Source organism: Mustelus asterias, chromosome 10, assembly GCF_964213995.1.
Source record: "Mustelus asterias chromosome 10, sMusAst1.hap1.1, whole genome shotgun sequence".
Lineage (NCBI taxonomy): Eukaryota > Metazoa > Chordata > Chondrichthyes > Carcharhiniformes > Triakidae > Mustelus > Mustelus asterias.
The window spans coordinates 58549106-58575725 of NC_135810.1; the positions used below are offsets into that span (position 1 = coordinate 58549106).

The following is a 26620-nucleotide window of genomic DNA, read 5'->3' on the forward strand; positions in this document are numbered from 1 at the left end:
GACAATGACTCAAGCCGGGAATCAAACCCTGTCAGGCAGCAATGCTAACCACTGTACCATTGTCCCCTATTGTTGTAATAGAGCACATTATTTTCATAGACTGAGAAACTGTGACGTCAAACCACTTTTAAAGTGAATTGACAAAATAAGCATCCCATAAGCATATTTTGTTTCCTTTTTTAACTGAAGAATTTGGGTTTCTTTTCTAAAACTAGAGCCAGAAATAAAGTGTGGAATTTAAAGAAGCAGTAGGAAAGTTTTACAATTGCTAATGATTTGTGGCTTTAGGTGGAAATGGTGTTTTAAGCAACATTTAGGTAGGCGCAGGTCTGAAAATGGATTAAAAGATTAAGTCTAATTAGGGATTTGCCACTTTGGTAATCCAAAATATAATTTAAAGATTTGTATTTGTGCAGTCAGAACACAGAATACTCTAAGGATGAATCAAACTGGAACATAGGCTTGGAAAATTGTTTTCCAAAATGATAATATTTAATTTGGTATTGGGAATGTACATTTGCTTTCTTGCTAAGAGAGAAGACTGAGAGATTCACCACATTTCTCAACTGTTTCAATCATTTGTTGTGTCTAGTTTGTCAGACACCGCAATCAATTGGAATTAACTCTGGCTTCTTTTTAAAGCTTGTTCCAATGCTTCCTGCTATCTAATAGAACTTGATCATTTGTAGGGGGAGGTGATGGTATTATCATTAGACTATTAATCCAGAAACTCAGCTAACGTTCTGGGGACCCAGGTTCAAATCTTGCCACGACAGATGGTGAAATTTGGATTCAATTTTTTTTAAAATCTGGAATTAAGAACCTACTGATGGCCATTGCCAATTGTCGGAAAAACCTATCTGGTTCATTAATGTCCTTTAGGGAAGGAAATCTGCCGTCCTTACCTGGTCTGGCTTACATGTAACTCGAGAGGCACAGCAATGTGATGGACTCTCAATGGCCCTCTGATCGAGGGTAGCTAGGGATGGGCAATAAATGCTGGCCAGCCAGCGACGCCCATGTCCCACGAATGAATAATTTTTAAAAGGACAGCGGTCCCAGAAAAATCATGTGTGTTCAAATGATTTGGTTCCAGCTGAACTCATGAGCAAATGGTCTTTCAGAACAGTACCAATCACTGTCAGCAATGAAACGATTATTCACCGTTTTATTCCAAAAATATTGGAGATCCTTAACAGAGTCAGAGGGTCAAATGGCTTATGAAGGGGGTCAGGTATGAGCATGTTTTGTTCTATTGTTTAGCAAGTTTCAGTCTGATATCCAATTTGCTTGACTGATTTGTTCCTTTTACAAATGGCATGTAAGTTGAACATTGGTGCTTGAAGTATATTTGTTTTACCTCAAAACAAATTGTTTATTCAGTTTGTCTCGAGGATGTTTGGAGTTTTAGGCTTTTTCTAAACAGGGTCCAGTTTAAAGCCCAATTAAACTCTTTCTCTGACTTATCTCGCACATAATCTATTCTCAACTCATCAGCCTGTGACTTTCTGGCCATTTCATAGAATCGTAGAAACTTTAATGGGAAGTGTGGAAGTGGAAACTCCCAGCCAACATGTCCAAAATAACTATTCACAAACAGTGCTTCCATTGCCGCACCATGACCTGTTAATATACAGTACAGTAAATGCAGATTCAAGCTTTTGCCCCATTTGAGTTTCTGATCTCTCACATTTTGATCTGGCACTGAACACAGGCAAGACATCTACCAACTGGGGAAAGTGGAATCATTAGCAAATTTCCACTGGCAGTCCTTGGCACCTCCTGGCAATTGAATGAAAATGATCAGTTCCATATCCACTGGATAAAGGTGCACTGTGAATATTGTAAAATACAATAATTTCAAAAGCCATTGAAACTGAATTGACTTCTCCAATACCCCAGCGAATGAAGGTGCCATATGGTTTGCTCTAAAACCGTACTGAGCAGGAGGGTCCTATTAAATGATTCACATTCTTGATGACTAGTAAAGAGAAAAAAAGGAGGGGAGTGGTATAAAAGCTGCATGTCTTTTTAGCAGGGTAAATAATCTCCTAGACAACTGCTATTACATATCATTTAGCTTTTACCCTTCAGTTAGGCAACACTTTCCAAACCCACAATCACTGCCATCTAGAAGGAGAAGGGCAGCAGACGCATGGAAACACCACCACTCCAAGCCATTTACCATCCTGACTTGGAGATATATCGCCGGGGCAGCATGCGGGCAAAAAGGTCAGCACTGCTGTCTCACAGTGCCAGGGGCCCGGGTTCGATTCTGGCCTTGGGCGACTGTCTGTGTGAGTTTGCACGTTCGCCTCCTGCCTGCGTGGTTTCCCCCGGGTGTTCCAGTTTCCTCCCACAGTCCAAAGGTGTAAAGATTAGGAGGATTGGCCATGCTAAATTGGCCCTTAGTGTTCCAAAATGTGTAGGTTAGGTGGATTAGCCATGGCAAATGAGTGGGGTTATGGGGATAGGGCAGGGAGTGGGCTTGCTCTTTCAGAGAGTTGGTGCAGGCCTGATGGGCCAAATGGCCTCCTTCTGCACTGTAGGGATTCTATGGTTCCTTCACTGTCACTGGGTCAATATCCTGGAACTCCCTAACAGCACTGTGGGTGTACCTGCACCACATAGACTACAGCAGTTCAAGAAGGCAACTGACCACCACCTTCTCAAGGGCAATTCTGTATGGGCAATAAATACTGGCCTAGCCAGTAATGCCCACAACCCTTGAATTTAAAAAAAGCTATCTTGAGAAACACGTTTGTAAAATGTTCCTTCAAGAGCTAATGTTGTTTTATGAACTGCAACATAAATTAACAGAGTAAACCCTGAGAATTGTTTACAAATTTCCAAACAGGACAGTTTGAATAGTTGCTGTGGCTGTTAAAGGAGAGTGCATTCTTTTTCTTCACAATTCCAACATTTGGATCATGTTATCATCCCCTTAAGGACCAAAAGCTTTTAAATAGAGGGAAGTTTCCCAAACGATTAATGGAAATAAACCAGTGGGCAAGATTTCACTTTTTAAAACTTTTGCTGTAACAAACAAACTCAAATCAGCATAGATAAAACATTAATTACCAGACAACTATAACATCAAATGGAAGAAAAAGCATTCACTAACTAACAACCAAAATCTGTTTAATGATACGTCAATACAACACTTCATTTCTGGATTACAGGAATGGTCCCACAAACGATCCCAGTTCACTTCCCCTCACCACACTAGGTCAAAACTTCCAGTGTTCTTCAGCCGTTCTACTTAGCCTTAGTTTTCTCAGCTATGATTACCATCAACAAGGCACACCTTGACAACTCTCCATTTCTTAAATTTTCGTGAGCCCTGTGTATTTTGTTTCCTTTCCATTGAACAGAAACCAAATGCTCACCAGTATCCTGCTTGGGTGTTAACCCAAAACCTGTTCATCCTGCTTCCCATAGCAGTAGCTTCTGATTTCTGCATCTCAAACAGCAGCCATCCTTTTTTCTGTGAGATACAGTGAGAAGGTGTTAAAACTGCCACCCCACTTCAATGGCTTTCTGTTTGATTTGCTCTTCCCATGGCAACTGAATGACGTGCAAGCTGAGGTGTTTATCTGGAATTCTCCATTTTACTTTCAGTTAAAGGTGAATTTTAAAGCATAACCGTCTTTGTAAAGTTCAGCATTCATGACAAAAAAGTCATAACTTTAAGCCAGTTTCATTCTGTTTTATATTTGATATAAGACCATTAATAATCTGGAATTATTTGTAACTCTGCCATTTATTTATTTACCGAGGAAAGGTGAATAGTTGCCCTGCAAAAGCCAATGAGAATTTCATGAAGCTATGGAGCTGATTTACTGTCTGTGCCCAGTGAGTAAAGGGCAATGGTGGGCTCAAAACGGCAGTACAGCAGTTATTGCCCATTCATGCCCCCGATATCGCCACAGCTATTCCCAATTTGGCTGCATCAGGTAGAAGTTTCTTTTTAAATTAGAGCCAGTTGTGAGACTCTGATGAAATTTTAATGTACCATTAGGTCGTAAGCAGCCAAACCAACCATCTTTAAAAGGACAGCTGCAAGTCACGCTGGGAATAATAGGTGAAAGCTTTGTGCATGAATGCACTTTGTGGCCCGTATCAATCATCTAGCCTACTGCTGACCCATAAGCATTCCCTGTCCCTCTCCTCCGAACATGGAACTTTTAGTCTGGATCTGTAAAGAAACCACTGGGATTTCTGCTTTCTTCCCTTCTCTGATTGGACAGCTGCCCAGTTTGTTGCTTGTAGTTCACCATTTTATCCAAATGAATCCTGGCCTTCAAAATGGTAAGAAGTTTAACAACACCAGGTTAAAGTCCAACAGGTTTATTTGGTAGCAAAAGCCACTAGCTTTTGGAGCCTTAAGCTCCTTCTTCAGGTGAGTGGGAATTCTGTTCACAAACAGGGCATATAAAGACACAAACTCAATTTACAGAATAATGGTTGGAATGCGAATACTTACAACTAATCAAGTCTTAAAGGTACAAACAATGTGAGTGGAGAGAGCATTAAGACAGGTTAAAGAGATGTGTATTGTCTCCAGACAGGACAGCCAGTGAAGCTCTGCAAGTCCAGGCAGCTGTGGGGATTACAGATAGTGTGACATGAACCCAATATCCCGGTTGAGGCCGTCATCATCTGTGCGGAATCTTGGCTATCAGTTTTTGCTCAGCGACTCTGCGCCGTCGTGTGTCGTGAAGGCCGCTTTGGAGAACGCTTACCCGAATATCAGAGGCCGAATGCCCGTGACTGCTGAAGTGCTCCCCCACAGGAAGAGAACAGTCTTGCCTGGTGATTGTCGAGCGGTGTTCATTCATCCATTGTCGTAGCGTCTGCATGGTTTCCCCAATGTACCATGCCCCGGGACATCCTTTCCTCCAGCGTATCAGGTAGACAACGTTGGCCAAGTCGCTGAGCAGAAACTGATAGCCAAGTTCCGCACACATGAGGACGGCCTCAACAGGGATATTGGGTTCATGTCACACTATCTGTAATCCCCACAGTTTGCCTGGACTTGCAGAGCCTCACTGGCTGTCCTGTCTGGAGACAATACACATCTCTTTAACCTGTCTTAATGCTCTCTCCACTCACATTGTTTGTATCTTTAAGACTTGATTAGCTGTAAAGACTCGCATTCCAACCATTATTCTGTAAATTGAGTTTGTGTCTTTATATGCCCTGTTTGTGAACAGAATTCCCACTCACCTGAAGAAGGAGCTTAAGGCTCCGAAAGCTTGTGTGGCTTTTGCTACCAAATAAACCTGTTGGACTTTAACCTGGTGTTGTTAAACTTCTTACTGTGTTTACCCCAGTTCAACGCCGGCATCTCCACATCTTCAAAATGGTTCCAGCTTCTTGCTGAAGGATTTGAGCAGGCAGTGTGATTGCATTATCTGTCTGAAGTCAAAATCAGTTTCTGTATTTCTCTAAAAGCATTGTCAAGTTGAAGGCTGCAACTTCACTCCTACCTGCAGGCCTCAGTCAAGCAGCTGCTTTTTACTGCTGCACTTGTCAGTAGCTGCATCATAGCCAAGCTTTAATGTTCATGCCTGCACTGACTGGGCGGCACAGTGGTTAGCACTGCTGCCTCACAGTGCCAGGGACCTGGATTCGATTCCCGGCTTGGGTCACTGTCTGTGCGGCGTCTGAATGTTCTCCCGTGTCTGCATGGGTTTCTTCCGGGTGCTCCGGTTTCCTCCCACGGTCTGAAAGACGTGCTGGTTAGGTGCATTGACCACACTAAATTCTCCCTCAGTGTACCCGAACCGGTGCCAGAATATGGCGACTAAGGGATTTTCACAGTGACTTCATTGCAGTATGAATGTAAGCCTACACGTGACACTAATAAACAAACTTTAAAAACTTTGAATGTCAGCAGGGACACTGAGTAACAATTCAGTGAGCTCTTACTGAGTATTCCTCCTTCTCCACACAAAGTGACCAATTCATTCAACACAAAGTAAATCTCAAACCTGGGAACCATCTAGGTCTGTTTTCCTCAGTGCTACACCATGGAGGCTATTTATTGGTCAGGGAAATTAACTGAGTTTATAACGATTAAGTACATATCTGTGTACCATAGTCTGGGTTTGAAAATAATTTAATTGTAAGAAAGAGCTCACATTTGTAACTTCCAGCACTTCACAGCCAATGAAGTACTTTTGATAATGGAGTCACTTCTGCAATGTGTAGCCAGTTTGCACACAGCAAATTCCAAGATAATCTATTAAGAATGATATTGGTTGAGGGATAACTATTGTTCCAGGATTCTGTGAAAACTTCCCTGCTCTTCTTGAATTATACGAAGGGATCTTTTGTGTGCATCACAGGGGACAAATGAGGCCACAGTTTAATATCTTATTTGAAATGTCCCTGCAGTGAAATGCCAGCCTAGATGCGCAGGTGTCTGGAGTGGCACTTGAACCCACAACCCTTCGACTTGAAGGCAAGAGTGCCACCATTGAACTGCAGTCAGTGACTCATCTAAAAGCCTCAGATGATATACTAAAATAAGGTGCCAAACAAAGGTCCATCTGCCTATTTAAGACAATGTAAAGATCCCTTTACATGCTTAGAGCAGGGTCTTCCACTGATGTCTTTGCTAAGGTTCAACTTTCAACCATTAACACTAAAACCGTTTGTGAAACTTGCTGTGTTCAAGTCAGCTACCGCATTTTCCTACAATTGCCAATAACTTATTGACTGTGAAACATTTTGGATATCTGAAGGACATGAAAGACTCAGAATAAATGCAAGTTTCTTCTTTCTTAATTGTTAAATCACAGTACAATATTGAATAAAGTAGTCTGTGAAAAAGGATTGTTACAGTAAAAGTTTTGGTTTGTACAGGTTAAACTTCCCTCTGATGTTGTCAGGTTGCCCACCATTTGGGAGAAAGCCAATCACCAGAGCTCAATAGTTGGAGGTTTGTAAGAGGTAGATGGACTGACCAAATAACACTTTGTATTCATAATGTTTGTATAGAAATGCAGAGTTGTGTATGAGTTTGCTTCAGTTCAATATAATATTGAGCTCAGATCAAACCTACCTTTGCAGTTTGATCGACCACCGCAGCAGAGAACCGATGCCTTTCGCCGGATTTTGAGGATGGGGGTGACCTGACGGCACTCACCGTTGACCTCGATGAAGACTGCCCATAAAGATCTGCCAATCTCCGTGGCATGGATCTCAATGTTCCAATGTTAATCCCATTCTGACGCCAGCTCTAGGGGATCTCCAGCATCCAACAGCAGTGATCTCATCAAGCAAACTAAGCAGCTCAAAGCTCTGATTATCCTTTAATTTTAATCGTTTTGCAAAGAGGGAAATAGGGACTAAGTTGAAATATCTTAATCCAATTTTTAAAAAATGTTTGAACAATCTGTGGAATTTCTTCGCCGTAGTTGGAGACATTTGACATTCCACAAATATTAAATAGGCTTTTCTTAGACCGGAGAGGTTGATTAGGAACAATTATGAACTTATTTTGCTTTAATGCCAGGTGAAAAACAGGGAGTAGCTGAGAAAGATCTGGATTTCCATGTTTAACACCGCAGGTGCAGACATCAGAAGCAGATGTCAGAAGTTGCTGTCAGTGTTACAGTTGTAATGATGGCAGGCATTGGCACTTCTGACCATTCTCAATTCTTAAACATCCCAATCCAAATTCCTAACATGCATCAGGAATGAGAATGACTCCGAAGGTTGTGGAATGTAATTCAAGTCAGCAGTGAGAGAGGCTCAAGCTACATACTTAGCCTTTCCAGCCATTTCTTTTTAACACTCATGACTCACAGGGGGCGGGCGCAAGGGCACACAAGATGCATAGTTACAAAGAACTGCACAGTTAAAAAACTCTCTTGCTCCTCTCCTACATCTGTTTTGCTTCTGCAAGAAGTGGGAGAAATTCTCACCTGCCACGGGAATCGTAGTGGGTGAGGTCAGACCATGCAAAGGTCCATTGACCTCGGGTGGGATTTTCCGACCTTGGGGCGAGTGCAACCGGAAAATCCCTCCCTCTGTGTCAAAGAGGAATATTATCAAGTTTTGGGCGCAAGTGGGAAAGTGGAAGTTTAGTTCACAGTCTAGTGTGACCAGAGACATTCCGGTGATTATACAACAAGAACAACAATAAATTGAATGTATGCACTCCAGGGGAGCATTATCAAACCAAATTTGACTCCAAGCCATGTTAGGGGATATTAGGACAGTGGCCAAAATCATAGTCAAACATCTCACAACAGGATAGAGAAGTGGAGAGGTTTAGGGAGTGAATTCCAGGGTTTGGAGACGAGGCAATGATGGAGTGTCACACAAGTGGTCAAGATTGGAGGAGGGCTGAGATCTCAGACGGTGTCAGGCTGGAGGAGTTAACAGAGATAGGGAGGGGTGAGGCCGTGAAGGGATTTGAAAACAAGGATGAGAATTTTAAAACTGAGGCTTGCGTGGACTGGGAGCAAATATAGATCACTGAGCACAGGAATGTTAGGTGAATAGAACTTGGGGCCAATGAGGATATGGGCAGCAGAGTTTTAAATAATCCCCACACGTTTCCTGCCTGTAGCAAAGATGGTATAAATAAAACCAGAAATCACAAGCAAAAAGAACAGCCACGTTGGAGGAAAAAAGAATGCGGAGAGACAGAAAATCTACAATCTTACTGAATGGCACACATACAAAGATCATACCACATCAAAACTGATGGCAGAGCATCTTACCAATGCAACCTAAAGTTTCTTCACAAGCTAACTTTTAATCCAGAATTGAGATATACCAGTTGAATTACCGACACTAATGTTACCAACAGCTGAAATGCAAATAGCTAGAAAGAATCATGGAAGCAGAAATGCCACAAATGAGAATTTTCCCAATCCAACACATCACTCTGACAATGAGATCCCTGATAAAGATATCCAAATTAAGGTTTTAAGGCTTCTACTGTAAAAACGTTTAGAACATTGACTAAACATTACTGAGTAAACAATTAAAACAATAAATTACAAAAACGGTAATCCTCCTTTAACTTCTTAAACAGAAAACCCCATGCTGCATTTATACATTGTACCATGCTGTCCGCAGATGTGTAATATTAAGTTTAAAGTCCAACTCCTCCCGCTATTAACAGGATCCCTTCTCCTGCTTTGCCAAGGTGAATTTTCCAGCGTCTTTTTAAACCACGTCATATTCAATCAATCTGTTGAGAGTAATGGAAGGCGTTCCCTTTTCCATCTGCTAGTGCCCTGGTGTCCAGCCTCTCACAACCCTTGTTTCCTCGGACATGAGTTCCAGTCTCACCAGCCTTTTGCTTGGGGATTAACCCAAAAACAGTTTTCTCTTATGTTTCTAACACCTCTTGTGGTTTCTCTTTTCCTAACTCCTTCAGTCTGATTGCCTTTGAGAGTGTGTCGACTGGATTGCAGCCCATTGTGCTGGGAAACGTGACGACCAGGCCCACTTATTTGTGGAAAAGGCCCTGCTTCATCTCCTGGTGGTTGTGGTGGCAAAACCTCCCCTAGTTAAGTCTCAGTGTAGATGGGGGGATGGAGGATTCCCAGCTGACAGCAACGGGATGTCAGTTAGGGTCATTGATGAGCCAGTTGACACCCATTATCCCTGAGACCACTGCAATTTAGTGGTGGCTCAGGGATTAAGTGTGCGCATCAGGGCTTTCCTGTGCCTTTGGAAGGCTGCCCAGCAGGTTTCCCAGAATGGGGGTGGAGGGCCCCTCATAGTTAGACATTCTGTGACCAATCAAGGCAATCGGGCAATGGGACCCTGTGCGAGAACTTCTCCGGCTATGTCGAGGGCATCCTGAAACCCATTGTACAAAGAACCCCCAGCTTTTGTCGCGACACTACGGACTTCCTACAGAAACTCGGCACACATGGAGCAGTTGAACCAGGAGCACTCCTCGTCACAATGGATGTCTCAGCACTCTACACCAGCACCCCCAACGATGATGGCATTGCTGCAACTGCCTCAGTACTCAGCGCCGACAACTGCCAGTTTCCAGATGCAATTTTACAACTCATCTGCTTCATCCTGGACCACAATGTCTTCACCTTCAACAACCAGTTCTTCATCCAGATACACGGAACAGCCATGGGGACCAAATTCGCACCTCAATATGCCAACATCTTCATGCACAGGTTCGAACAAGACTTCTTCACCGCACAGGACCTTCAACCGATGCTATACACTAGATACATCGATGACATTTTCTTCTTTTGGACTCATGGTGAACAATCACTGAAATAACTATATGATGACATCAACAAGTTCCATCCCACCATCAAACTCACCATGGACTACTCTCCAGAATTGGTTGCATTCTTGGACACACGCATCTCCATTAAGGACGGTCACCTCAGCACCTCACTATACCGCAAGCCCACGGATAACCTCACGATGCTCCACTTCTCCAGCTTCCACCCTAAACACGTTAAAGAAGCCATCCCCAATGGACAAGCCCTCCGTAGACACAGGATCTGCTCGGCTGAGGAGGATCGCAACAGACACCTCCAGACACTGAAAGATGCCCTCATAAGAACAGGATATGGCGCTCAACTCATCGATCGACAGTACCGACGCGCCACAGCGAAAAACCACACCGACCTCCTCAGAAGACAAACACGGGACACAGTGGACAGAGTAACCTTCGTCGTCCAGTACTTCCCTGGAGCAGAGAAGCTACGGCATCTCCTCCGGAGCCTTCAACATGTCATTGATGAAGACGAACATCTCGCCAAGGCCATCCCCACACCTTCTTGCCTTCAAACAACCGCACAACCTCAAACAGACCATTGTCCGCAGCAAACTACCCAGCCTTCAGGAGAACAGTGACCACGACACTACACAGCCCTGCCACAGCATCCTCTGCAAGACGTGCCGGATCATCGACACGGATGCCATCATCTCACGTAAGAGCACCATCCACCAGGTACACTGTACCTACTCTTGCAACTCGGCCAATGTTGTCTACCTGATACGCTGCAGGAAAGGATGCCCCGAGGCATGGTACATTGGGGAAACCATGCAGACGCTGCGACAACGGATAAATGAACACCGCTCGACAATCACCAGGCAAAACTGTTCTCTTCCTGTTGGGGAGCATTTCAGTGGTCACAGGCATTTGGCCTCTGATATTCGGGTAAGCGTTCTCCAAGGCGGCCTTCACGACACACGACGGTGCAGAGTCGCTGAGCAAAAACTGATAGCCAAGTTCCACACACATGAGGATGGCCTCAACCGGGATATTGGGTTCATGTCACACTATGTGTAATCCCCACAGTTTGCCTGGACCTGCAGAGTCTCACTGGCTGTCCTGTCTGGAGACAATACACATCTCTTTAGCCTGTCTTAATGCTCTCTCCACTCACATTGTTTGTATCTTAAAGACTTGATTAGCTGTAAGTATTCGCATTCCAACCATCATGCTGTAAATTGAGTTTGTGTCTTTATATGCCCTGTTTGTGAACAGAATTCCCACTCACCTGAAGAAGGGGCTTAAGGCTCCGAAAGCTTGTGGCTTTTGCTACCAAATAAACCTGTTGGACTTTAACCTGGTGTTGTTAAATTCTTACCAATCAAGGGACCAGGAATTGGACAGGGGGTGTGGATGCTGAAAGCCACTCCCCCACCCTTGCCTCTGCCCATCACTTTTACAACTCCGGCTTGCAATCCCTTCATCCCAACCTCACTAACCTTTGGTCTGAGGTCCCGTGGTGATCCTGGGCCTCTGGTGGATGTATTACCATGAGCAGCCACTGCTGGCACTGACAGAATGAGGGGCTGCCAGCCTCTGATTGTCTGGCAGATCTCGGCAGGCACTTATTCCACTGCTGGGCACTTCAAATGTGGCGAAGGCCCAACATTGGCTACTTAAGCACCTAAAAGGCACTTGATAATGTTCTCTGACCTGTGGGCAAGACTCCCATTGGCCCAATGAAATCCTGTCTTGAGTCTGCAACAGTATGCTCAGCTGCCTTTGCTTTTGTGTCTAAGTGTCAAAGCTTGCACCTGACTTTGAATAAGTGTTGACCTGGCCCTGTCCCCATAGAAACCAGATCACATGGGCTTGTCACTGTCCAAAATTCAATCCAATTTCACACCATCCCCCCCAGTCCAATAAAAAAAACATAACATTCTTATAAAGCAGTCATAAAAAATGTCTACATGCAATTCCATAGAGAGCAGTAAATAATGTCAGGATTGAAAACCCATGCTAACAACTTTCTCCCTTCCTACCTCGAATGGTGAGGGAAAGTATAAAGCCCATAACATTTGCCCTGGTTGAGTTCAGGTTTCAGGAGGGACTTTAATTTAATAAATGGAACTTTCTGGTTAATATGGCCCATTGCTACACTGGATGGGGGCTTTATCTGTTAGATTATCAGGGAATTTCCGAACAAAAGACCTCGGCCAAATAAACAATGTGCTCATTCGCTCTGACACCTGATCCTTCCAGTGAGTCCTAATACCAGGAAGGTATTTAGCATGTTAGTGCTCTACCACCTTATGCCAGAGACTGATCGGATGTGGGTTTGACTTGCAGTTTATCATGTGGTGTGTTTCTAATTTCAACCTTGCCATTAGGAAATATGCCAAGTTGGGGCCAGACACACTTCCCCAGAAGGAATGAGGGGAAATCCGTGATCCAATCACCCTAGGCCATCTTGAGCATTTCCTTGACAGCTGTTTAAAGTGTCAATGCTGGAAGATTTGGAATCTGTTACCTACCTACCCTTTTGGCTGGATGAAAATATAGAAGCTCCTCTTTATATCCTCCATCTCTTAAAAAAATGTATCAGCTCATTAAGGGTATTGGTTAGTGTTGTACAATGCTGTGATTGATTTGTATTGCTGCCCACCTGCTTTGCTCACCCTCAAATTTAGCTTTGCCCTGACTACCTTTGTGGAGAAAATCTACAATAAACAGTCACCTTTGTGCTTGAGCCATACAAGCCGGATAAAGCTACTGTTAAATGCAGGCAATGACTGAAATGTTCTGGCCTAAACCCAACCCCCATGGTAATGTTAAATCGACACTGACTGTTTCAGTCCGGGCTGAGTAATTGGTTCCATTTGTGTGTTACTAACATGTCTTTCTGACTCGCAACTGAGTCTGTGCTAGCAGGTGGTAACTTAATACTGTGAATGCATGATTGGTTCTCAGACCAATTAGTTGCTTCGTTGTTCAGTGAAGCTAACCAGGGAAGGCATCACTCTGGATGCAATGATCTGCTTTATTAATCCTGTTTTTCTCTTTGACTTTGAATGTAAAACATATACTAACAATGCTTATATTTTGTTTCTTTCTTACCCTGCAGCAATATGAACGTCTTGAAACAATTCTGAGTGATGCAGACAATTTCAGTGAAGAGAAACTTCTTGACTAAGCCGACAAGAGGCAGGCAGAAAGGAAGAAAATGTTTTTTGAACTTTACGTGCCGGCACCTCTCTTCTCTCGCTCGCTTTTCGAGTCTGGAACAAGCTGAGCTGCAGGCTGCCCTATCACCATTCTGATTGGCCAATATTGAAGGTCAACTGTGGGACAAACTTCACAATTGTCTCGTTGTGTAGCAGGCAGTGTCCCTCATACTTCCCACAACGCCCCCCACACCCCTCCCCCCTCCAGCCAACCCCCTCCCCAACATGTGATTCCAAGCCCCTATTTTTATTGTAGAAAATAGTTTGTTTTAATATCAATAACAAACCATAAACTGATTTAATTTGACAATACAAAGGATATGGTTGAATAGAATTAGTATGAAGTGTGCTACGTTCCTCAAATCTTTCACATTAATTTATAATTGCTGTGCTATAATCGTCATAGGTCAATATAAAAGTCAGAATCATTGAGCGACCAAAAACTGTTCACATCAAATGCAAACTTTTTGTCATTTGTGTGTTCTAACCTATCTAAGGTGTGACATATATACCAGCTCTTAGGGTATGTTTTTATTTTGGAGGCAGCTGTGTTAATGGGGGGAGATGTAAAGTGATACCAAGTTAAGGATAAGGAAACATTTTGTTGACAGCTCAATCTGCCCCCTCTACCTTCTAGAACTTGTGCTGAGTCTTGGATACATTGCTTCTTGCCGAGAAGGTTCAGGGATTCATAAAAAGGGCAAGATAGATTGAATTTATTTGTATGATGGACCATGAGGCAGTGCAGTATTCTGCAGCAGAGTGGACTAGGGCCGCTGTTACAGTGTGACGTGTTCTGGTTGTGTTTTCCCGTGGATTTCCACACCAGGTTCATCCTGATTTTTTACCTTCCGGCTGGTGATGATGAAGTGAGGCTGATGAACGAGAGTTTTTCCAGAGTTAGGCCCAGGTATTTAGGATGGGGGGTGTAGCGGGATCTTTCCCTTTACTTCACTTACAGGCCGGTATTTGGGGGTCTGCCGAAAGCTGCGAGTGTCTCTCTCTCACAGGCCTTGAAATTCCAAAGGCCGGGGAATGCTGCACTGGGGCAACTCCACAGGAGAGAGAGCGCTGAACCAGGCTCACTGTTTATACCTGACCGGTAGCCTGATACTTATATCACACAGCCATCCCAAAACCGCCACCAAGGCCTGAGTGATTCTCTCCCTTCTCGGTGGGACAACGGCCACCCTGCACCCTATCCACTCGAGTAGGTCTCCAGGAGAGAGAACAGAGAGACTCGTTCTTTATCTCCTGACCAGCAGTCTCCCCCTTGAGTGAGCGGGTTCGAATCGCTCAGATCACCCTTAGTTCTAGACTCCGGATTTGTGGTAAGGGATATTGAAACTGTGACCTCGCCAGAGTGCGCTGATGAGAGAACAAGAGGCAAGATGAACTCCAAATGAGTTTCAAAACTTAGTGATTTATTTAACAATAGAATCGACCCCTCCAATACCACACCACACATGAATAAAACTTATACTTTATACTATCACTATGGGAGAAATGCTAACGGGTACAACATAAAATCTTACTTTACACAGTTCAAAACAAGATTACTGAACTTCAAAATTACAATACACCACCCCTCCCCTTGCCTCAACCTCTATCCTATCCTCAGGAGCTTCACAAGGTTGGCTGGGATACTCACAATTCTAAAAGGGGTTCCTTTTTGATGGGCTCGAACGTCTTAGTGCAGGGTCGAAACTGGGCTGCTGTTGGTCTTCACCTCTGCACATCAGCTTGTGATCCTGGAAGAGAGCTCCGTTTGGCTTGTCTGTCTCCCTTGATCTTAACTTCAGCCCAATTTAACAACCAACTTCCCTGCCCCCGGACCCGATTTCAAGGACAATGGGCTCTCGATCACCGGCAGTCTCGGTTTAATTGAGTCAAGTCAAAACACAAAAGGCTGGAACTGCCTTGACCCCCGTGGGTTGTTATTTTAATGTCTTTTTTAATTGGGAAGGCTATAAAAACAAACAGAGGATAACAAAGAGAGAAATAAGGAAGGAGAGGATCAAATATGAAGGTAGGCTAGCCAGTAACATTAGGAATGATAGTAAAAGTTTCTTTAAATACATTAAAAACAAACGGGAGGCAAAAGTAGACATTGGGCCGCTCCAAAATGACGCTGGTAATCTAGTGATGGGAGACAAGGAAATAGCTGAGGAACTTAATAAGTACTTTGCGTCAGTCTTCACAGTAGAAGACATGAGTAATATCCCAACAATTCAGGAAAGTCAGGGGGCAGAGTTGAATATGGTTGCCATCACAAAGGAGAAAGTGCTAGAGAAACTAAAAGGTCTGAAAATTGATAAATCTCCGGGCCCAGATGGGCTACATCCTAGAGTTCTAAAGGAGATAGCTGAAGAAATAGTGGAGGCGTTAGTTATGATCTTTCAAAAGTCACTGGAGTCAGGGAAAGTCCCAGAGGATTGGAAAATCGCTGTTGTAACCCCACTGTTCAAGAAGGGAACAAGAAAAAAGATGGAAAATTATAGGCCAATTAGCCTAACCTCAGTTGTTGGCAAAATTCTAGAATCCATCGTTAAGGATGAGATTTCTAAATTCTTGGAAGTGCAGGGTCGGATTAGGACAAGTCAGCATGGATTTAGTAAGGGGAGGTCGTGCCTGACAAACCTGTTAGAGTTCTTTGAAGAGATAACAAATAGGTTAGACCAAGGAGAGCCAATGGATGTTATCTATCTTGACTTCCAAAAGGCCTTTGACAAGGTGCCTCACGGGAGACTGCTGAGTAAAATAAGGGCCCATGGTATTCGAGGCAAGGTACTAACATGGATTGACGATTGGCTGTCAGATAGAAGGCAGAGAGTTGGGATAAAAGGTTCTTTCTCAGAATGGCAACCGGTGACAAGTGGTGTCCCGCAGGGTTCAGTGTTGGGGCCACAGCTGTTCTCTTTATATATTAACGATCTAGATGACGGGACTGGGGGCATTCTGGCCAAGTTTGCCGATGATACAAAGATAGGTGGAGGGGCAGATAGTATTGAGGAGGTGGGGAGGCTGCAGAAAGATTTAGACAGTTTAGGAGAGTGGTCCAAGAAGTGGCTGATGAAATTCAACGTGGGCAAGTGCGAGGTCTTGCACTTTGGAAAAAAGAATAGAGGCATGGACTATTTTCTAAACGGTGACAAAATTCATAATGCTAAAGTGCAAAGGGACTTGGGAGTCCTAGTCCAGGATTCTCTAAAGGTAAACTTGCAGGTTGAGTCCGTAATTAAGAAAGCAAATGTAATGTTGTCATTTATCTCAAGAGGCTTGGAATACAAAAGCAGGGATGTACTTCTGAGGCTTTATAAAGCACTGGTTAGGCCCCATTTGGAGTACTGTGAGCAATTTTGGGCCCCACACCTCAGGAAGGACATACTGGCACTGGAGCGGGTCCAGCGGAGATTCACACGGATGATCCCAGGAATGGTAGGCCTGACATACGATGAACGTCTGAGGATCGTGGGATTATATTCATTGGAGTTTAGGAGGTTGAGGGGAGATCTAATAGAAACTTACAAGATAATGAACGGCTTAGATAGGATGGACGTAGGGAAGTTGTTTCCATTAGCAGGGGAGACTAGGACGCGGGGGCACAGCCTTAGAATCAAAGGGAGTCACTTTAGAACAGAGATGAGGAGAAATTTCTTCAGCCAGAGAGTGGTAGGTCTGTGGAATTCATTGCCACAGAGGGCTGTGGAGGCCGAGACGTTGAGCGTCTTCAAGACAGAAATTGATAAATTCTTGATTTCTCGAGGAATTAAGGGCTATGGGAAGAGAGCGGGTAAATGGAGTTGAAATCAACCATGATTGAATGGTGGAGTGGACTCGATGGGCCAAATGGCCTTACTTCCGCTCCTATGTCTTATGGTCTTAATGCTCCTCCAGAGCTTCCTGAACGGTATCCCATTAGTGGGATCGGTCTTCTTGTCTTCTGTGGATGGGCCGATTTCCGGGGCCATTGTCTCCCTGCTGGTCTGTTTACTGTTCGTCTGCTGGTCTCCATCTCCCTTTGTCCTTCTGATGATTAGATCACTGGTGTGTCTGCCTTTCTGGCCACTTGCATATTCAGGGGGCTCACACCTTTCCTTAGCACAGTTCACAGGCAGGTTATGTTTGTCCTGCCGAGCCTTCTGGGAGGTTTTTATCAGCCAGCAGCCAGAGTTGGCCACTTTTAAACTGTCAGGTTTCTCCTGAGTCCTTTTAAAATATGGAGGATTGCCCTGAAACTTACAGACAGTATTCTGCAGCAGAGTGGACTAGGGCCGCTGTGTGACATGTTCTGGTTGTGTTTTCCCGTGAATTTCCACACCAGTTTCATCCTTTTTTACTTTCCGGCTGGTGATGATGAAGTGAGGCTGATGAACGAGAGTTTTTCTAGGGTTAGGCCCAGGTATTTAGGATGGGGGGTCATGGTTATGTTGCCTTTTGGAGAAGTTAATGTTGGGTTCTTTTCCCGTGGTGTTATTGCTCAGATGGAGTGGTGACACAATAATCTGTTCTGGATGTAGCACTCCAGGATATATATATATGTGTGGAAATTACAGTCACCTATTGGGATTTTGCTAAGCCTAAGAATTTTGTGGCATTGAATAATTGTTGAAAGCTGCAGTAGCAGGCATCCGTACCAGACAGTGATGCATTCCATGATAAGTCTATGAAGGCAGCTCCAGTTCTCAGTTTCCAGGTTTCTAGAACTCTGCCTCATGTTCATAGTGAACGCATGGACTTGGTCGGCGAAGCTGCTTCCCTCTCTGAAGCCTGCTTACTCATTTGGGAGGGTGGCTTCTTAAACCAGGTTAAGGATGAGCCATTCAACCACTCTATAGGGGAGTTGTTTAGCTCAGTTGACTGAATGGCTGGTTTGTGATGTAGAAAGACGCCAACAGCAGGGGATTAATTCCCACAGCAACTGAGGTTATTCATGAAGGCCCCGCCTTCTCAACCTTGCCTGAGGTGTGGCGATCCTTGGGTTAAATCTGTCCCTCAGAGGGGAGAGCAGTCTATGGTCATCTGGGACTATGGCGACTTTACCTTTTAGGTTAGATAGAAAGACAGTAGCTTTTGTAATCATGAGCTTGTTTTCCTGACTTTAGGATGGCGATGACTTGGGAACAATACCTGACTTCTGAGTTTATTACAATGTAAAGGATGTTAGAGGCGAGTTTAACAAGCCACAAGTATTCTGTTTGGTCTGTGGTTCATGAATAATTCTGCATGGATGCTCTCAATCCCAATGGCTTTCCCTGATGTGGTGGCTTGCAGTGCAGTGTTCACCTATGTGGTATGAAGGACAGAAAAAGATGGTATGTAGAGCAGCTTTTAATATCCGGAGCTTTAGCAGCTTTTACACTCTGCATTTGGTATCGGTGATAGTCATTGCCTTTGAGTTGATTGGCAGACAGGCTGCAATGGCATCTGCATTGTCCTTTGGCACCTTCTGAGTCCAGTGAAGTGACGCCAAGTTGGCGAAGTAGTTTTCAGGAGTTTCTGCTGGCGATGAGAAATCCGGCTTCTCAGTCATCGGGCTAGTATGGAAAAATCACGAGCAACTTTGACCTTCCAGAGTTGAAAGTTACTATTGAATCTGCTTCCAACAGCACCACCATCTCAGGCCATTCATTCCAGCTCACAACAACTTGTGAATAAGTCTTCATTTTGCTTCTGGTTCTTTTGGAACATCAAACACTGGAAACAGTTTCTGCAAAACCACACTCAAATCCAAACACCGCTGTGAAATCGCCATCCCTTCCCCCAGCCCACCAACCCTATTGGCTGTGAGCAGAGCAACTCCAGCCTCTCCAGTTCCTCCATGCTCAACCTCTCTCATCCCTTTAAATCTCCTCTGTAATTTCTCCTGGGTCCCAACATCACCCCAAAGCGCGATGCCCAAGGTGAAACATCACCATGCAGCTGTGCCTAATGGATGTTTTACAAAGATTTTGTAAACTTCCCTTCTCCTCTATGCCTCCACCCATAAAGCCAAGGATATCACATCCTCCTCCAAAAGCCTTCTCAACTTGTCCTACCACCTTCAAGGATGTGTGTACGATTCTTCATTCCTGCGACCCTTTCCTGCAAAAATTGCACATTTAGTTCATATTGTCCCTTCTCACACTTCCCACCAAAATGTCACTTTACAGTCCTCTGCATTTAAAATTTCTGTAAGAAGTCTCACAACACCAGGTTAAAGTCCAACAGGTTTATTTGGTAGCAAATACCATAAGCTTTCGGAGCAATGCTCCTTCGTCAGATGGAGTGGTCTCTGTTCTCAAACAGGGCACAGACACAGAAATCAAATTACAGAATACTGATTAGAATGCAAATCTCTACAGCCAGCCAGGTCTTAAATGTACAGACAATGTGGGTGGAGGGAGCATTCAACACAGGTTAAAGAGATGTGTATTGTCTCCAGACAGTACAGCTTGTGAAATTGTGCAAGTCCAGGAGGCAAGCTGTGGGGGTTACTGATAATGTGACATAAATCCAACATCCCGGTTTAGACCGTCCTCATGTGTGCGGAACTTGGCTATCAGTTTCTGCTCAGTGACTCTACGCTGTCGTGTGTCGTGAAGGCCGCCTTGGAGAACGTTTACCTGAAGATCCAAGGCTGAATGCCCGTGACTGCTGAAGTGCTCCCCCTGGGCAGCAAACTACCCAGCCTTCAGGAGAACAGTGACCACGACACCACACAACCCTGCCACAGCAACCTCTGCAAGACGTGCCGGATCATCAACACGGATGCCATCATCTCACGTGTGAACACCATCTACCAGGTACACGGTACCTACTCTTGCAACTCGGCCAACGTTGTCTACCTGATACGCTGCAAGAAAGGATGTCCCGAGGCATGGTACATTGGGGAAACCATGCAGACGCTACGACAACGGATGAATGAACACCGCTCGACAATCACCAGGCAAGACAGTTCTCTTCCTGTGGGGGAGCACTTCAGCGGTCACGGGCATTCAGCCTTGGATCTTCAGGTAAACGTTCTCCAAGGCGGCCTTCACGACACACGACAGCGCAGAGTCACTGAGCAGAAACTGATAGCCAAGTTCCGCACACATGAGGACGGTCTAAACCGGGATGTTGGATTTATGTCACATTATCAGTAACCCCCACAGCTTGCCTCCTGGACTTGCACAATTTCACAAGCTGTACTGTCTGGAGACAATACACATCTCTTTAACCTGTGTTGAATGCTCCCTCCACCCACATTGTCTGTGCATTTAAGACCTGGCTGGCTGTAGAGATTTGCATTCTAATCAGTATTCTGTAATTTGATTTCTGTGTCTGTGCCCTGTTTGAGAACAGAGACCACTCCATCTGACAAAGGAGCATTGCTCCAAAAGCTTATGGTATTTGCTACCAAATAAACCTGTTGGACTTTAACCTGGTGTTGTGAGACTTCTTACTGTGCTTACCCCAGTCCAACGCCGGCATCTCCACATCTTTAAAATTTCTGCCATGTGTCTGCCCCTTTCACCACTCTGTCTCTGTTCAACTGAAGTCTGTTGCCAGGAACTATTTGTGCACTGGGCTAAAACTATGGAGGTGTTAATATGTATTCTGCTGGATTGCTTGTCTGTTTATAATGCAAAGTACTAAATTGAAGGAATATCAATAGGAGAAAGTTGATTGTAAGGAAACTGATTATTTTCACTGTTAAAAATCTCAAAATGTTCCTTACTGCATTTTTGCCGTTTTTATTTTTTGGAATAATTTTTCAGTAATTCACAGCATTTGTGTTGTTTTTCCAATATTTATGATGTAGCAAAATTAAATTAGTAAACATTGCTACTTTTTATGGTTTCTTTTTGAAACTGTTAGTTGTTTCTTGCCCTCATTTCCTTGATTTTGAACATTGTATTTGTACATATTGAGCAACATCCTCTCAGTGTATTTTCATACTGTTGGTTGGTTTGTTTAGTGTTGTTTCTTTTGTGTTAGATCTTAAAAAATTAAACAGACAAGCTCATCAGCATACAAACTAAAAGTGCAAATAGAGAATGAGTCATCAGGGCTCTATGGGACTGGTAGGAAGAGTATTACAGAGCACATATGGTACATGGCCACTTCATTGACACCTCAGCAGTGTGTTACAGGAAAAAAAATACACTTAAGCTGTATTGTGTGATACACTTGTGACGCATTTAATTCATCTCTTAAATTGCTCACACTGCTATTACTCATCAGTAGCAAATGTGTAACCAACATTATACAGTTCAAATAATTTCCAGTCAACCTGAGTTTGTTAGGACAATATCAACAATCAAAGTTGATTAAAGTTTATTAGTGTCACAAGTAGACTTACACTGCAATGAAGTTACTGTGAAAATCTCCTAGTCGCCACACTCCAGCGCCTGTTCGGGTACACTGAGGGAGAATTTAGCATGGCCAATGCACTAACTAGCATGTCTTTCGGACTGTGGAAGGAAACGGGAGCACCTGGAGGAAACCCATGCAGCCAAGGGAGAATGTGCAGACTCCACACAGACAGTGACCCAAGCTGGGAATTGAACTCGGATCCTGGTGCTATGAGGCAGCAGTGCTAATTAATGTGCAACTGTGCACTTAAACTTAAAATTTTACACACTCACAATTGCATTACACTGAAATTTCAGCGACAGTTGTCAATGACTTAGAAATGTTGGATTCTCTGAGTAACTATCAGCTGCTTTGGTAACAAATGCATTGAAAGTTATCTGGGCTTTATTGTTTTAGATTTCTTGCACCACAGGATGTCCTACACATTCGGGTTACTGTGTACATTGTTCTATTCGCACACTCATTTTCACTATAGCACTTGGAACAAATTGCAGACTGAATCGTCCTATATGATGCTTAAGCTTAGCAACAAGCTTAATGCTGAATAAAATAGAATAATGGTGTTATACTGCCTTAGTAACAGACAGTATTAACCAGAAATGGATGGGTCAGAGGCAAGCACTCAACTGGATTCATGCGTTCAACATTTTGAACGCCCATCTGGTCCAAACCTACGTGTTCTTTGAGGTAAAATTTCTCCCTTCTGCAACACCCCTCCCCACCATGAACAGCATTTTACAGGGGCTGGATGGGCCATGGGCCCCACAGCAAACCACCCCCGCCCCCCCCCCCCCCCCCCACCTCCTCGCCACTAAATATACCACTCCCACCCCTGGACCGCAGCTATTACACGCTGTGGGCAGACTGAATAGACAGCCAGTGGGACTTTGGCTCCTCTCTGGAGGCGGAAAGCCCCAATCTCAGAAACTGCCTGCCAATTGGATTGGCCAGCAAATCTGGCAGTGCCAAGAGCACACTGGTGGGCACTATCGGAACAGCAACCAGGCCCAAGGAGGCGGCCAATGGATCCTGAAGCAAGTTAACCTGGGATCTTTGGCAGGGAGGGTTTTGGGCAGTTTAGGGAACGGGAGCATTGGGTTGAAGTGATGTGTTTCTTGCAGTAGGAATCCCACTGATTTTCTTTTTATTTCAAAAATATACTTTATTCATTAAAAAAACTCTCAAATAAAACATTGCAAAACAACAGATCCAAAAGTTACAAACAGTGCAAAAGAAGGATCATTTTTACAGAACAATAGAGTGCTTATATTTACAGAACATTACATTTCATTACTTAAAACTATATACATGTGTCAGAGTTTACTGTGTGCCGTTATTTTTCAGGTTGGCACACAGTTACGCAGGCCGAGGGTATTCTGCAGTTACCCGGCCCTCGGTCTGCCTCGGTTGGAAGGCTTTACGCGGTGGACTTTCCCCATTGTGCCTTTGCGGCGGCTGCCCCAAGCTTGAGCGCGTCCCTGAGCACGTAGTCCTGGACCTTGGAATGTGCCAGTCTGCAACACTCGGTCGAGGACAAATCTTTCAACTGGAAGACCAGCAAGTTTCAGGCGGACCAAAGTGAATCCTTCACCGAGTTGATGACCCTCCAGCAGCGGTTGATATTTGTCTCTGTGTGCGTCCCCAGAAACAGCCCGTAGAGCACAGAGTCCTGCGTCACCGAGCTGCTCGGGACGAACCTCGACAAATACCACTGCATCTCACTCCAGACCTTCTTTGCAAAGGCACATTCCACAAGGAGGTGTACGACCATCTCATCACCCCCGCAGCCACGTAGGAATCCCACTGATGTTAAATGCGAGGGTATCCCAAAACCCAGAAGGGGAACTTGGAACACCAGTTTTTAGCAGACTAGAAGGACTATAATACACTTCAACACTACACTAATGGCAATACACACAATATAATATAAGAAGTTCTCTCTTTGTACCTGTGTTTCCTGAACTTTGAGATGCTTCTTGTTTCCAAACAGCATCCAATATTATTTAACTCTGTGAGCTAAATCCAGCAGATAATTACCATGATCCGGTTATTTAACCACATTTGGAAAAACCAGCTTCCATTTCAGCAAAAGCAAAATCTTCTCAGTTGGAGTTTTGTGATTTTAACCTGCCGCCTTTTAGCAATAGTTTGTTTTTGGGAAGACAGTTTTCTGCAGCTGGGTGTGGTTGTGATGGTAGCTGCTGTGTGTCTTTCTCCAGTTATTGTGCTATAGATATATCATACTTTCCCTTTGAAAGGTTAGTCATGGCACAAATCAATTCCAGCCTCCCGGACTACCTGGATCCACTACAGTTTGCCTACCACCGCAACAGGTCCACAGCAGACACCAACTCCCTGGCCCTGCACACTCAACCCTGGAACACCTGGATAACAAGGACAACTATGTCAGACTCCTATTTATTGACTACAGCTCAGCCTTCAACACTATTATTCCCACGAAACTCATCTCCAAACTCTGTGGCCTGGGCCTCGGCACCTCCCTCTGCAACTGGATCCTGAACTTCCTAACTCACAGACCACAATCAGTAAGGATAGGCAACAACACCTCCTCCACGATCATCCTCAACACCGGTGCCCCACAAGGCCGCGTTCTCAACCCCCTACTATACCCCTTATACACCTATGACTGTGTGGCCAAATTCCCCTCCAACTCAATTTTCAAGTTTGCTGACGACACCACCGTAGTGGGTCGGATCTCAAACAATGACGAGACAGAGTACAGGAATGAGATAGAGAATCTGGTGAACTGGTGCAGCAACAATAATCTCTCCCTCAATGTCAACAAAATGAAGGAGATTGTCATTGACTTCAGGAAGCGTAAAGGAGAACATGCCCCTGTCTATATCAATGAGGACGAAGTAGAAAGGGTCAAGAGCTTCATGTTTTTAGGTGTCCAGGTCACCAACAACCTGTCCTGGTCCGCCCATGCCAACACTATAGTTAAGGAAGCCCGCCAATGCCTCTACTTTCTCAGAAGACTAAGGAAATTTGGCATGTCAGCTACAATTCTCACCAACCTTTACAGATGCAGCATAGAAAGCATTCTTTCTGGTTGTATCATAGCTTGGTATGGCTCCTAATCTACCCAAGACCGCAAGGAACTACAAAAGGTCGTGACTGTAGCCCAACCCATCACGGAAACCAGCCTCCCATCCATCGACTCTGTCCACACTTCCAGCTGCCTCGGCAAAGCAGTCAGCATAATTAAGGACCTCAAGCAGCCCAGACATTCTCTCTTCCATCTTCCTCCTCGGGAAAAAGATACAAAAGTCTGAGGTCACATACCAACCGATTCAAGAACAGCTTCTTCCCTGCTGCTGTCAGACTTTTGAATGGGCTTACCTTGCATTAAATTGATCTTTCTCTACACCCTAGCTATGACTGTAGCACTACATTCTGCACTCTCTTGTTTCCTACTCTATGAACAGTATGTTTTGTCTGTATAGCGCGCAAGAAACAATACTTTTCACTATGTTAATACATGTGACAATAATAAATCAAATCAAGTGTTACCAACACTGTGGGCCTGACCTTGAAGAAAGGGCCCTGAAAATCACAGGGGAGGCCCAAGGGCAGCCAATAGCCAACTGCAAGGTCAGGATGCCCTGAGCAAGTAAGAGTCCAAAGCACCTTTATCCAGATGACATGTCTCAAGTGAATCTAACATTCCCCACATCATTGCGAATCCCAAAAGCTAAGCATGTCCTCTCTCTTCCAGGATCATCTCCTGTTGAGGGTGGGCCATCTGGAGTCGCACCCCCACATCCAACCCCTCAGAGCACCCCTCACCACGGCTCCGGAGACGACACTGAATTCTTGTCCCTGCTTTCACCTGCACCATCCAGTGCAGATACATTGACCTAAGTGTTAGCAGTGAGGCTTCTGGAACACTTTGTGTTGAGCACCACACAGCTGCTGCTGCCCAGGCGAGCTGACAGTCGGAGGACTGCTGGCTCCCAGGAACCAGCTGCTACAAAGGCAGATAACGATCTTATGGGAAAGCTCACCCCAGCACTGATAGTGATGCAGAAGCAGAGCCATGCGTATCAGGAGGGGATGTCCGGAACCTTCTGCAACTGCAAAGCCATCTGGAGGAGTCCACCAGTCTTCTGTCGCAGGGGATGGTACCAGCAATGCGTGCAACCCATGTCAACACTGAAAGGTTGGTGGCTGCAGTGTAGAGCCTGGAGCAAGAGGTCCAAGCAATGTCTGACAACGAACAAGGCCTGGCTCACTCTGTGCTGTCCATTGCTGAGGGCCATGACAGCATGGGCAGCATTCTTATGGGCATGTCAAAGACCCAGGTGGAGATGTTAGAAACACTCCAGAGGTTGGCCCAGCCACACTGGACCCTGGCCGAGGGCATTGCCCGCATTTCTCAGACTATGCAGGGCCTCCAGGACTGGCATCGCCAGATGACATTGAGGCATCTGGAACTCACTCCAGCAGCCTGTCCATCCTATGGAGTGACCCAGAGACCACTGGACACCCTGAGGGAGGAGGAAGTGCTGAAGCATAGCCGGAGCCTTTCCACCAGGAACTCTCTGACATTCTCTAGCCCTTCTGAATCCCCCCCTTCCTCCCTCCTGAAACCGGCACATCCACTAGGATTCGGGAAGAACAGAATAACATGGTGTCACCAGTGACACCTGAAAGTCAGCCGGGCCCCTCCAAGTCCAGGCCCTCCAGAGGCCGCCCACCTTGGGCATCATAGGCCAGAGGATATGGTATGCAGCAGGCTGCCTCCACTTCCAATGTGCAGTCCAGGGGAGTACCTAGAAAGAGCAGAGATCTCGGAAAGTGAAGA

General features: G+C 44.8%; 1 protein-coding gene across 2 annotated transcripts in view; it reads left to right on the forward strand.

The window, feature by feature from the left end:
• ccdc82 (coiled-coil domain containing 82) overlaps positions 1–14795 on the forward strand; it is a 67597-nt gene extending 52802 nt beyond the window's left edge. Inside the window, exon 7 of one of the 2 annotated variants that reach the window (XM_078221772.1) lies at positions 13353–14795. In XM_078221772.1, the coding sequence (XP_078077898.1) occupies positions 13353–13421 (69 nt within the window). In that variant the 3' untranslated portion in view covers positions 13422–14795. The remainder of the gene's footprint in view (positions 1–13352) is intronic. The other variant, XM_078221771.1, reaches the window with a different exon arrangement.
• The last annotated feature ends 11825 nt before the right edge of the window (positions 14796–26620 follow it).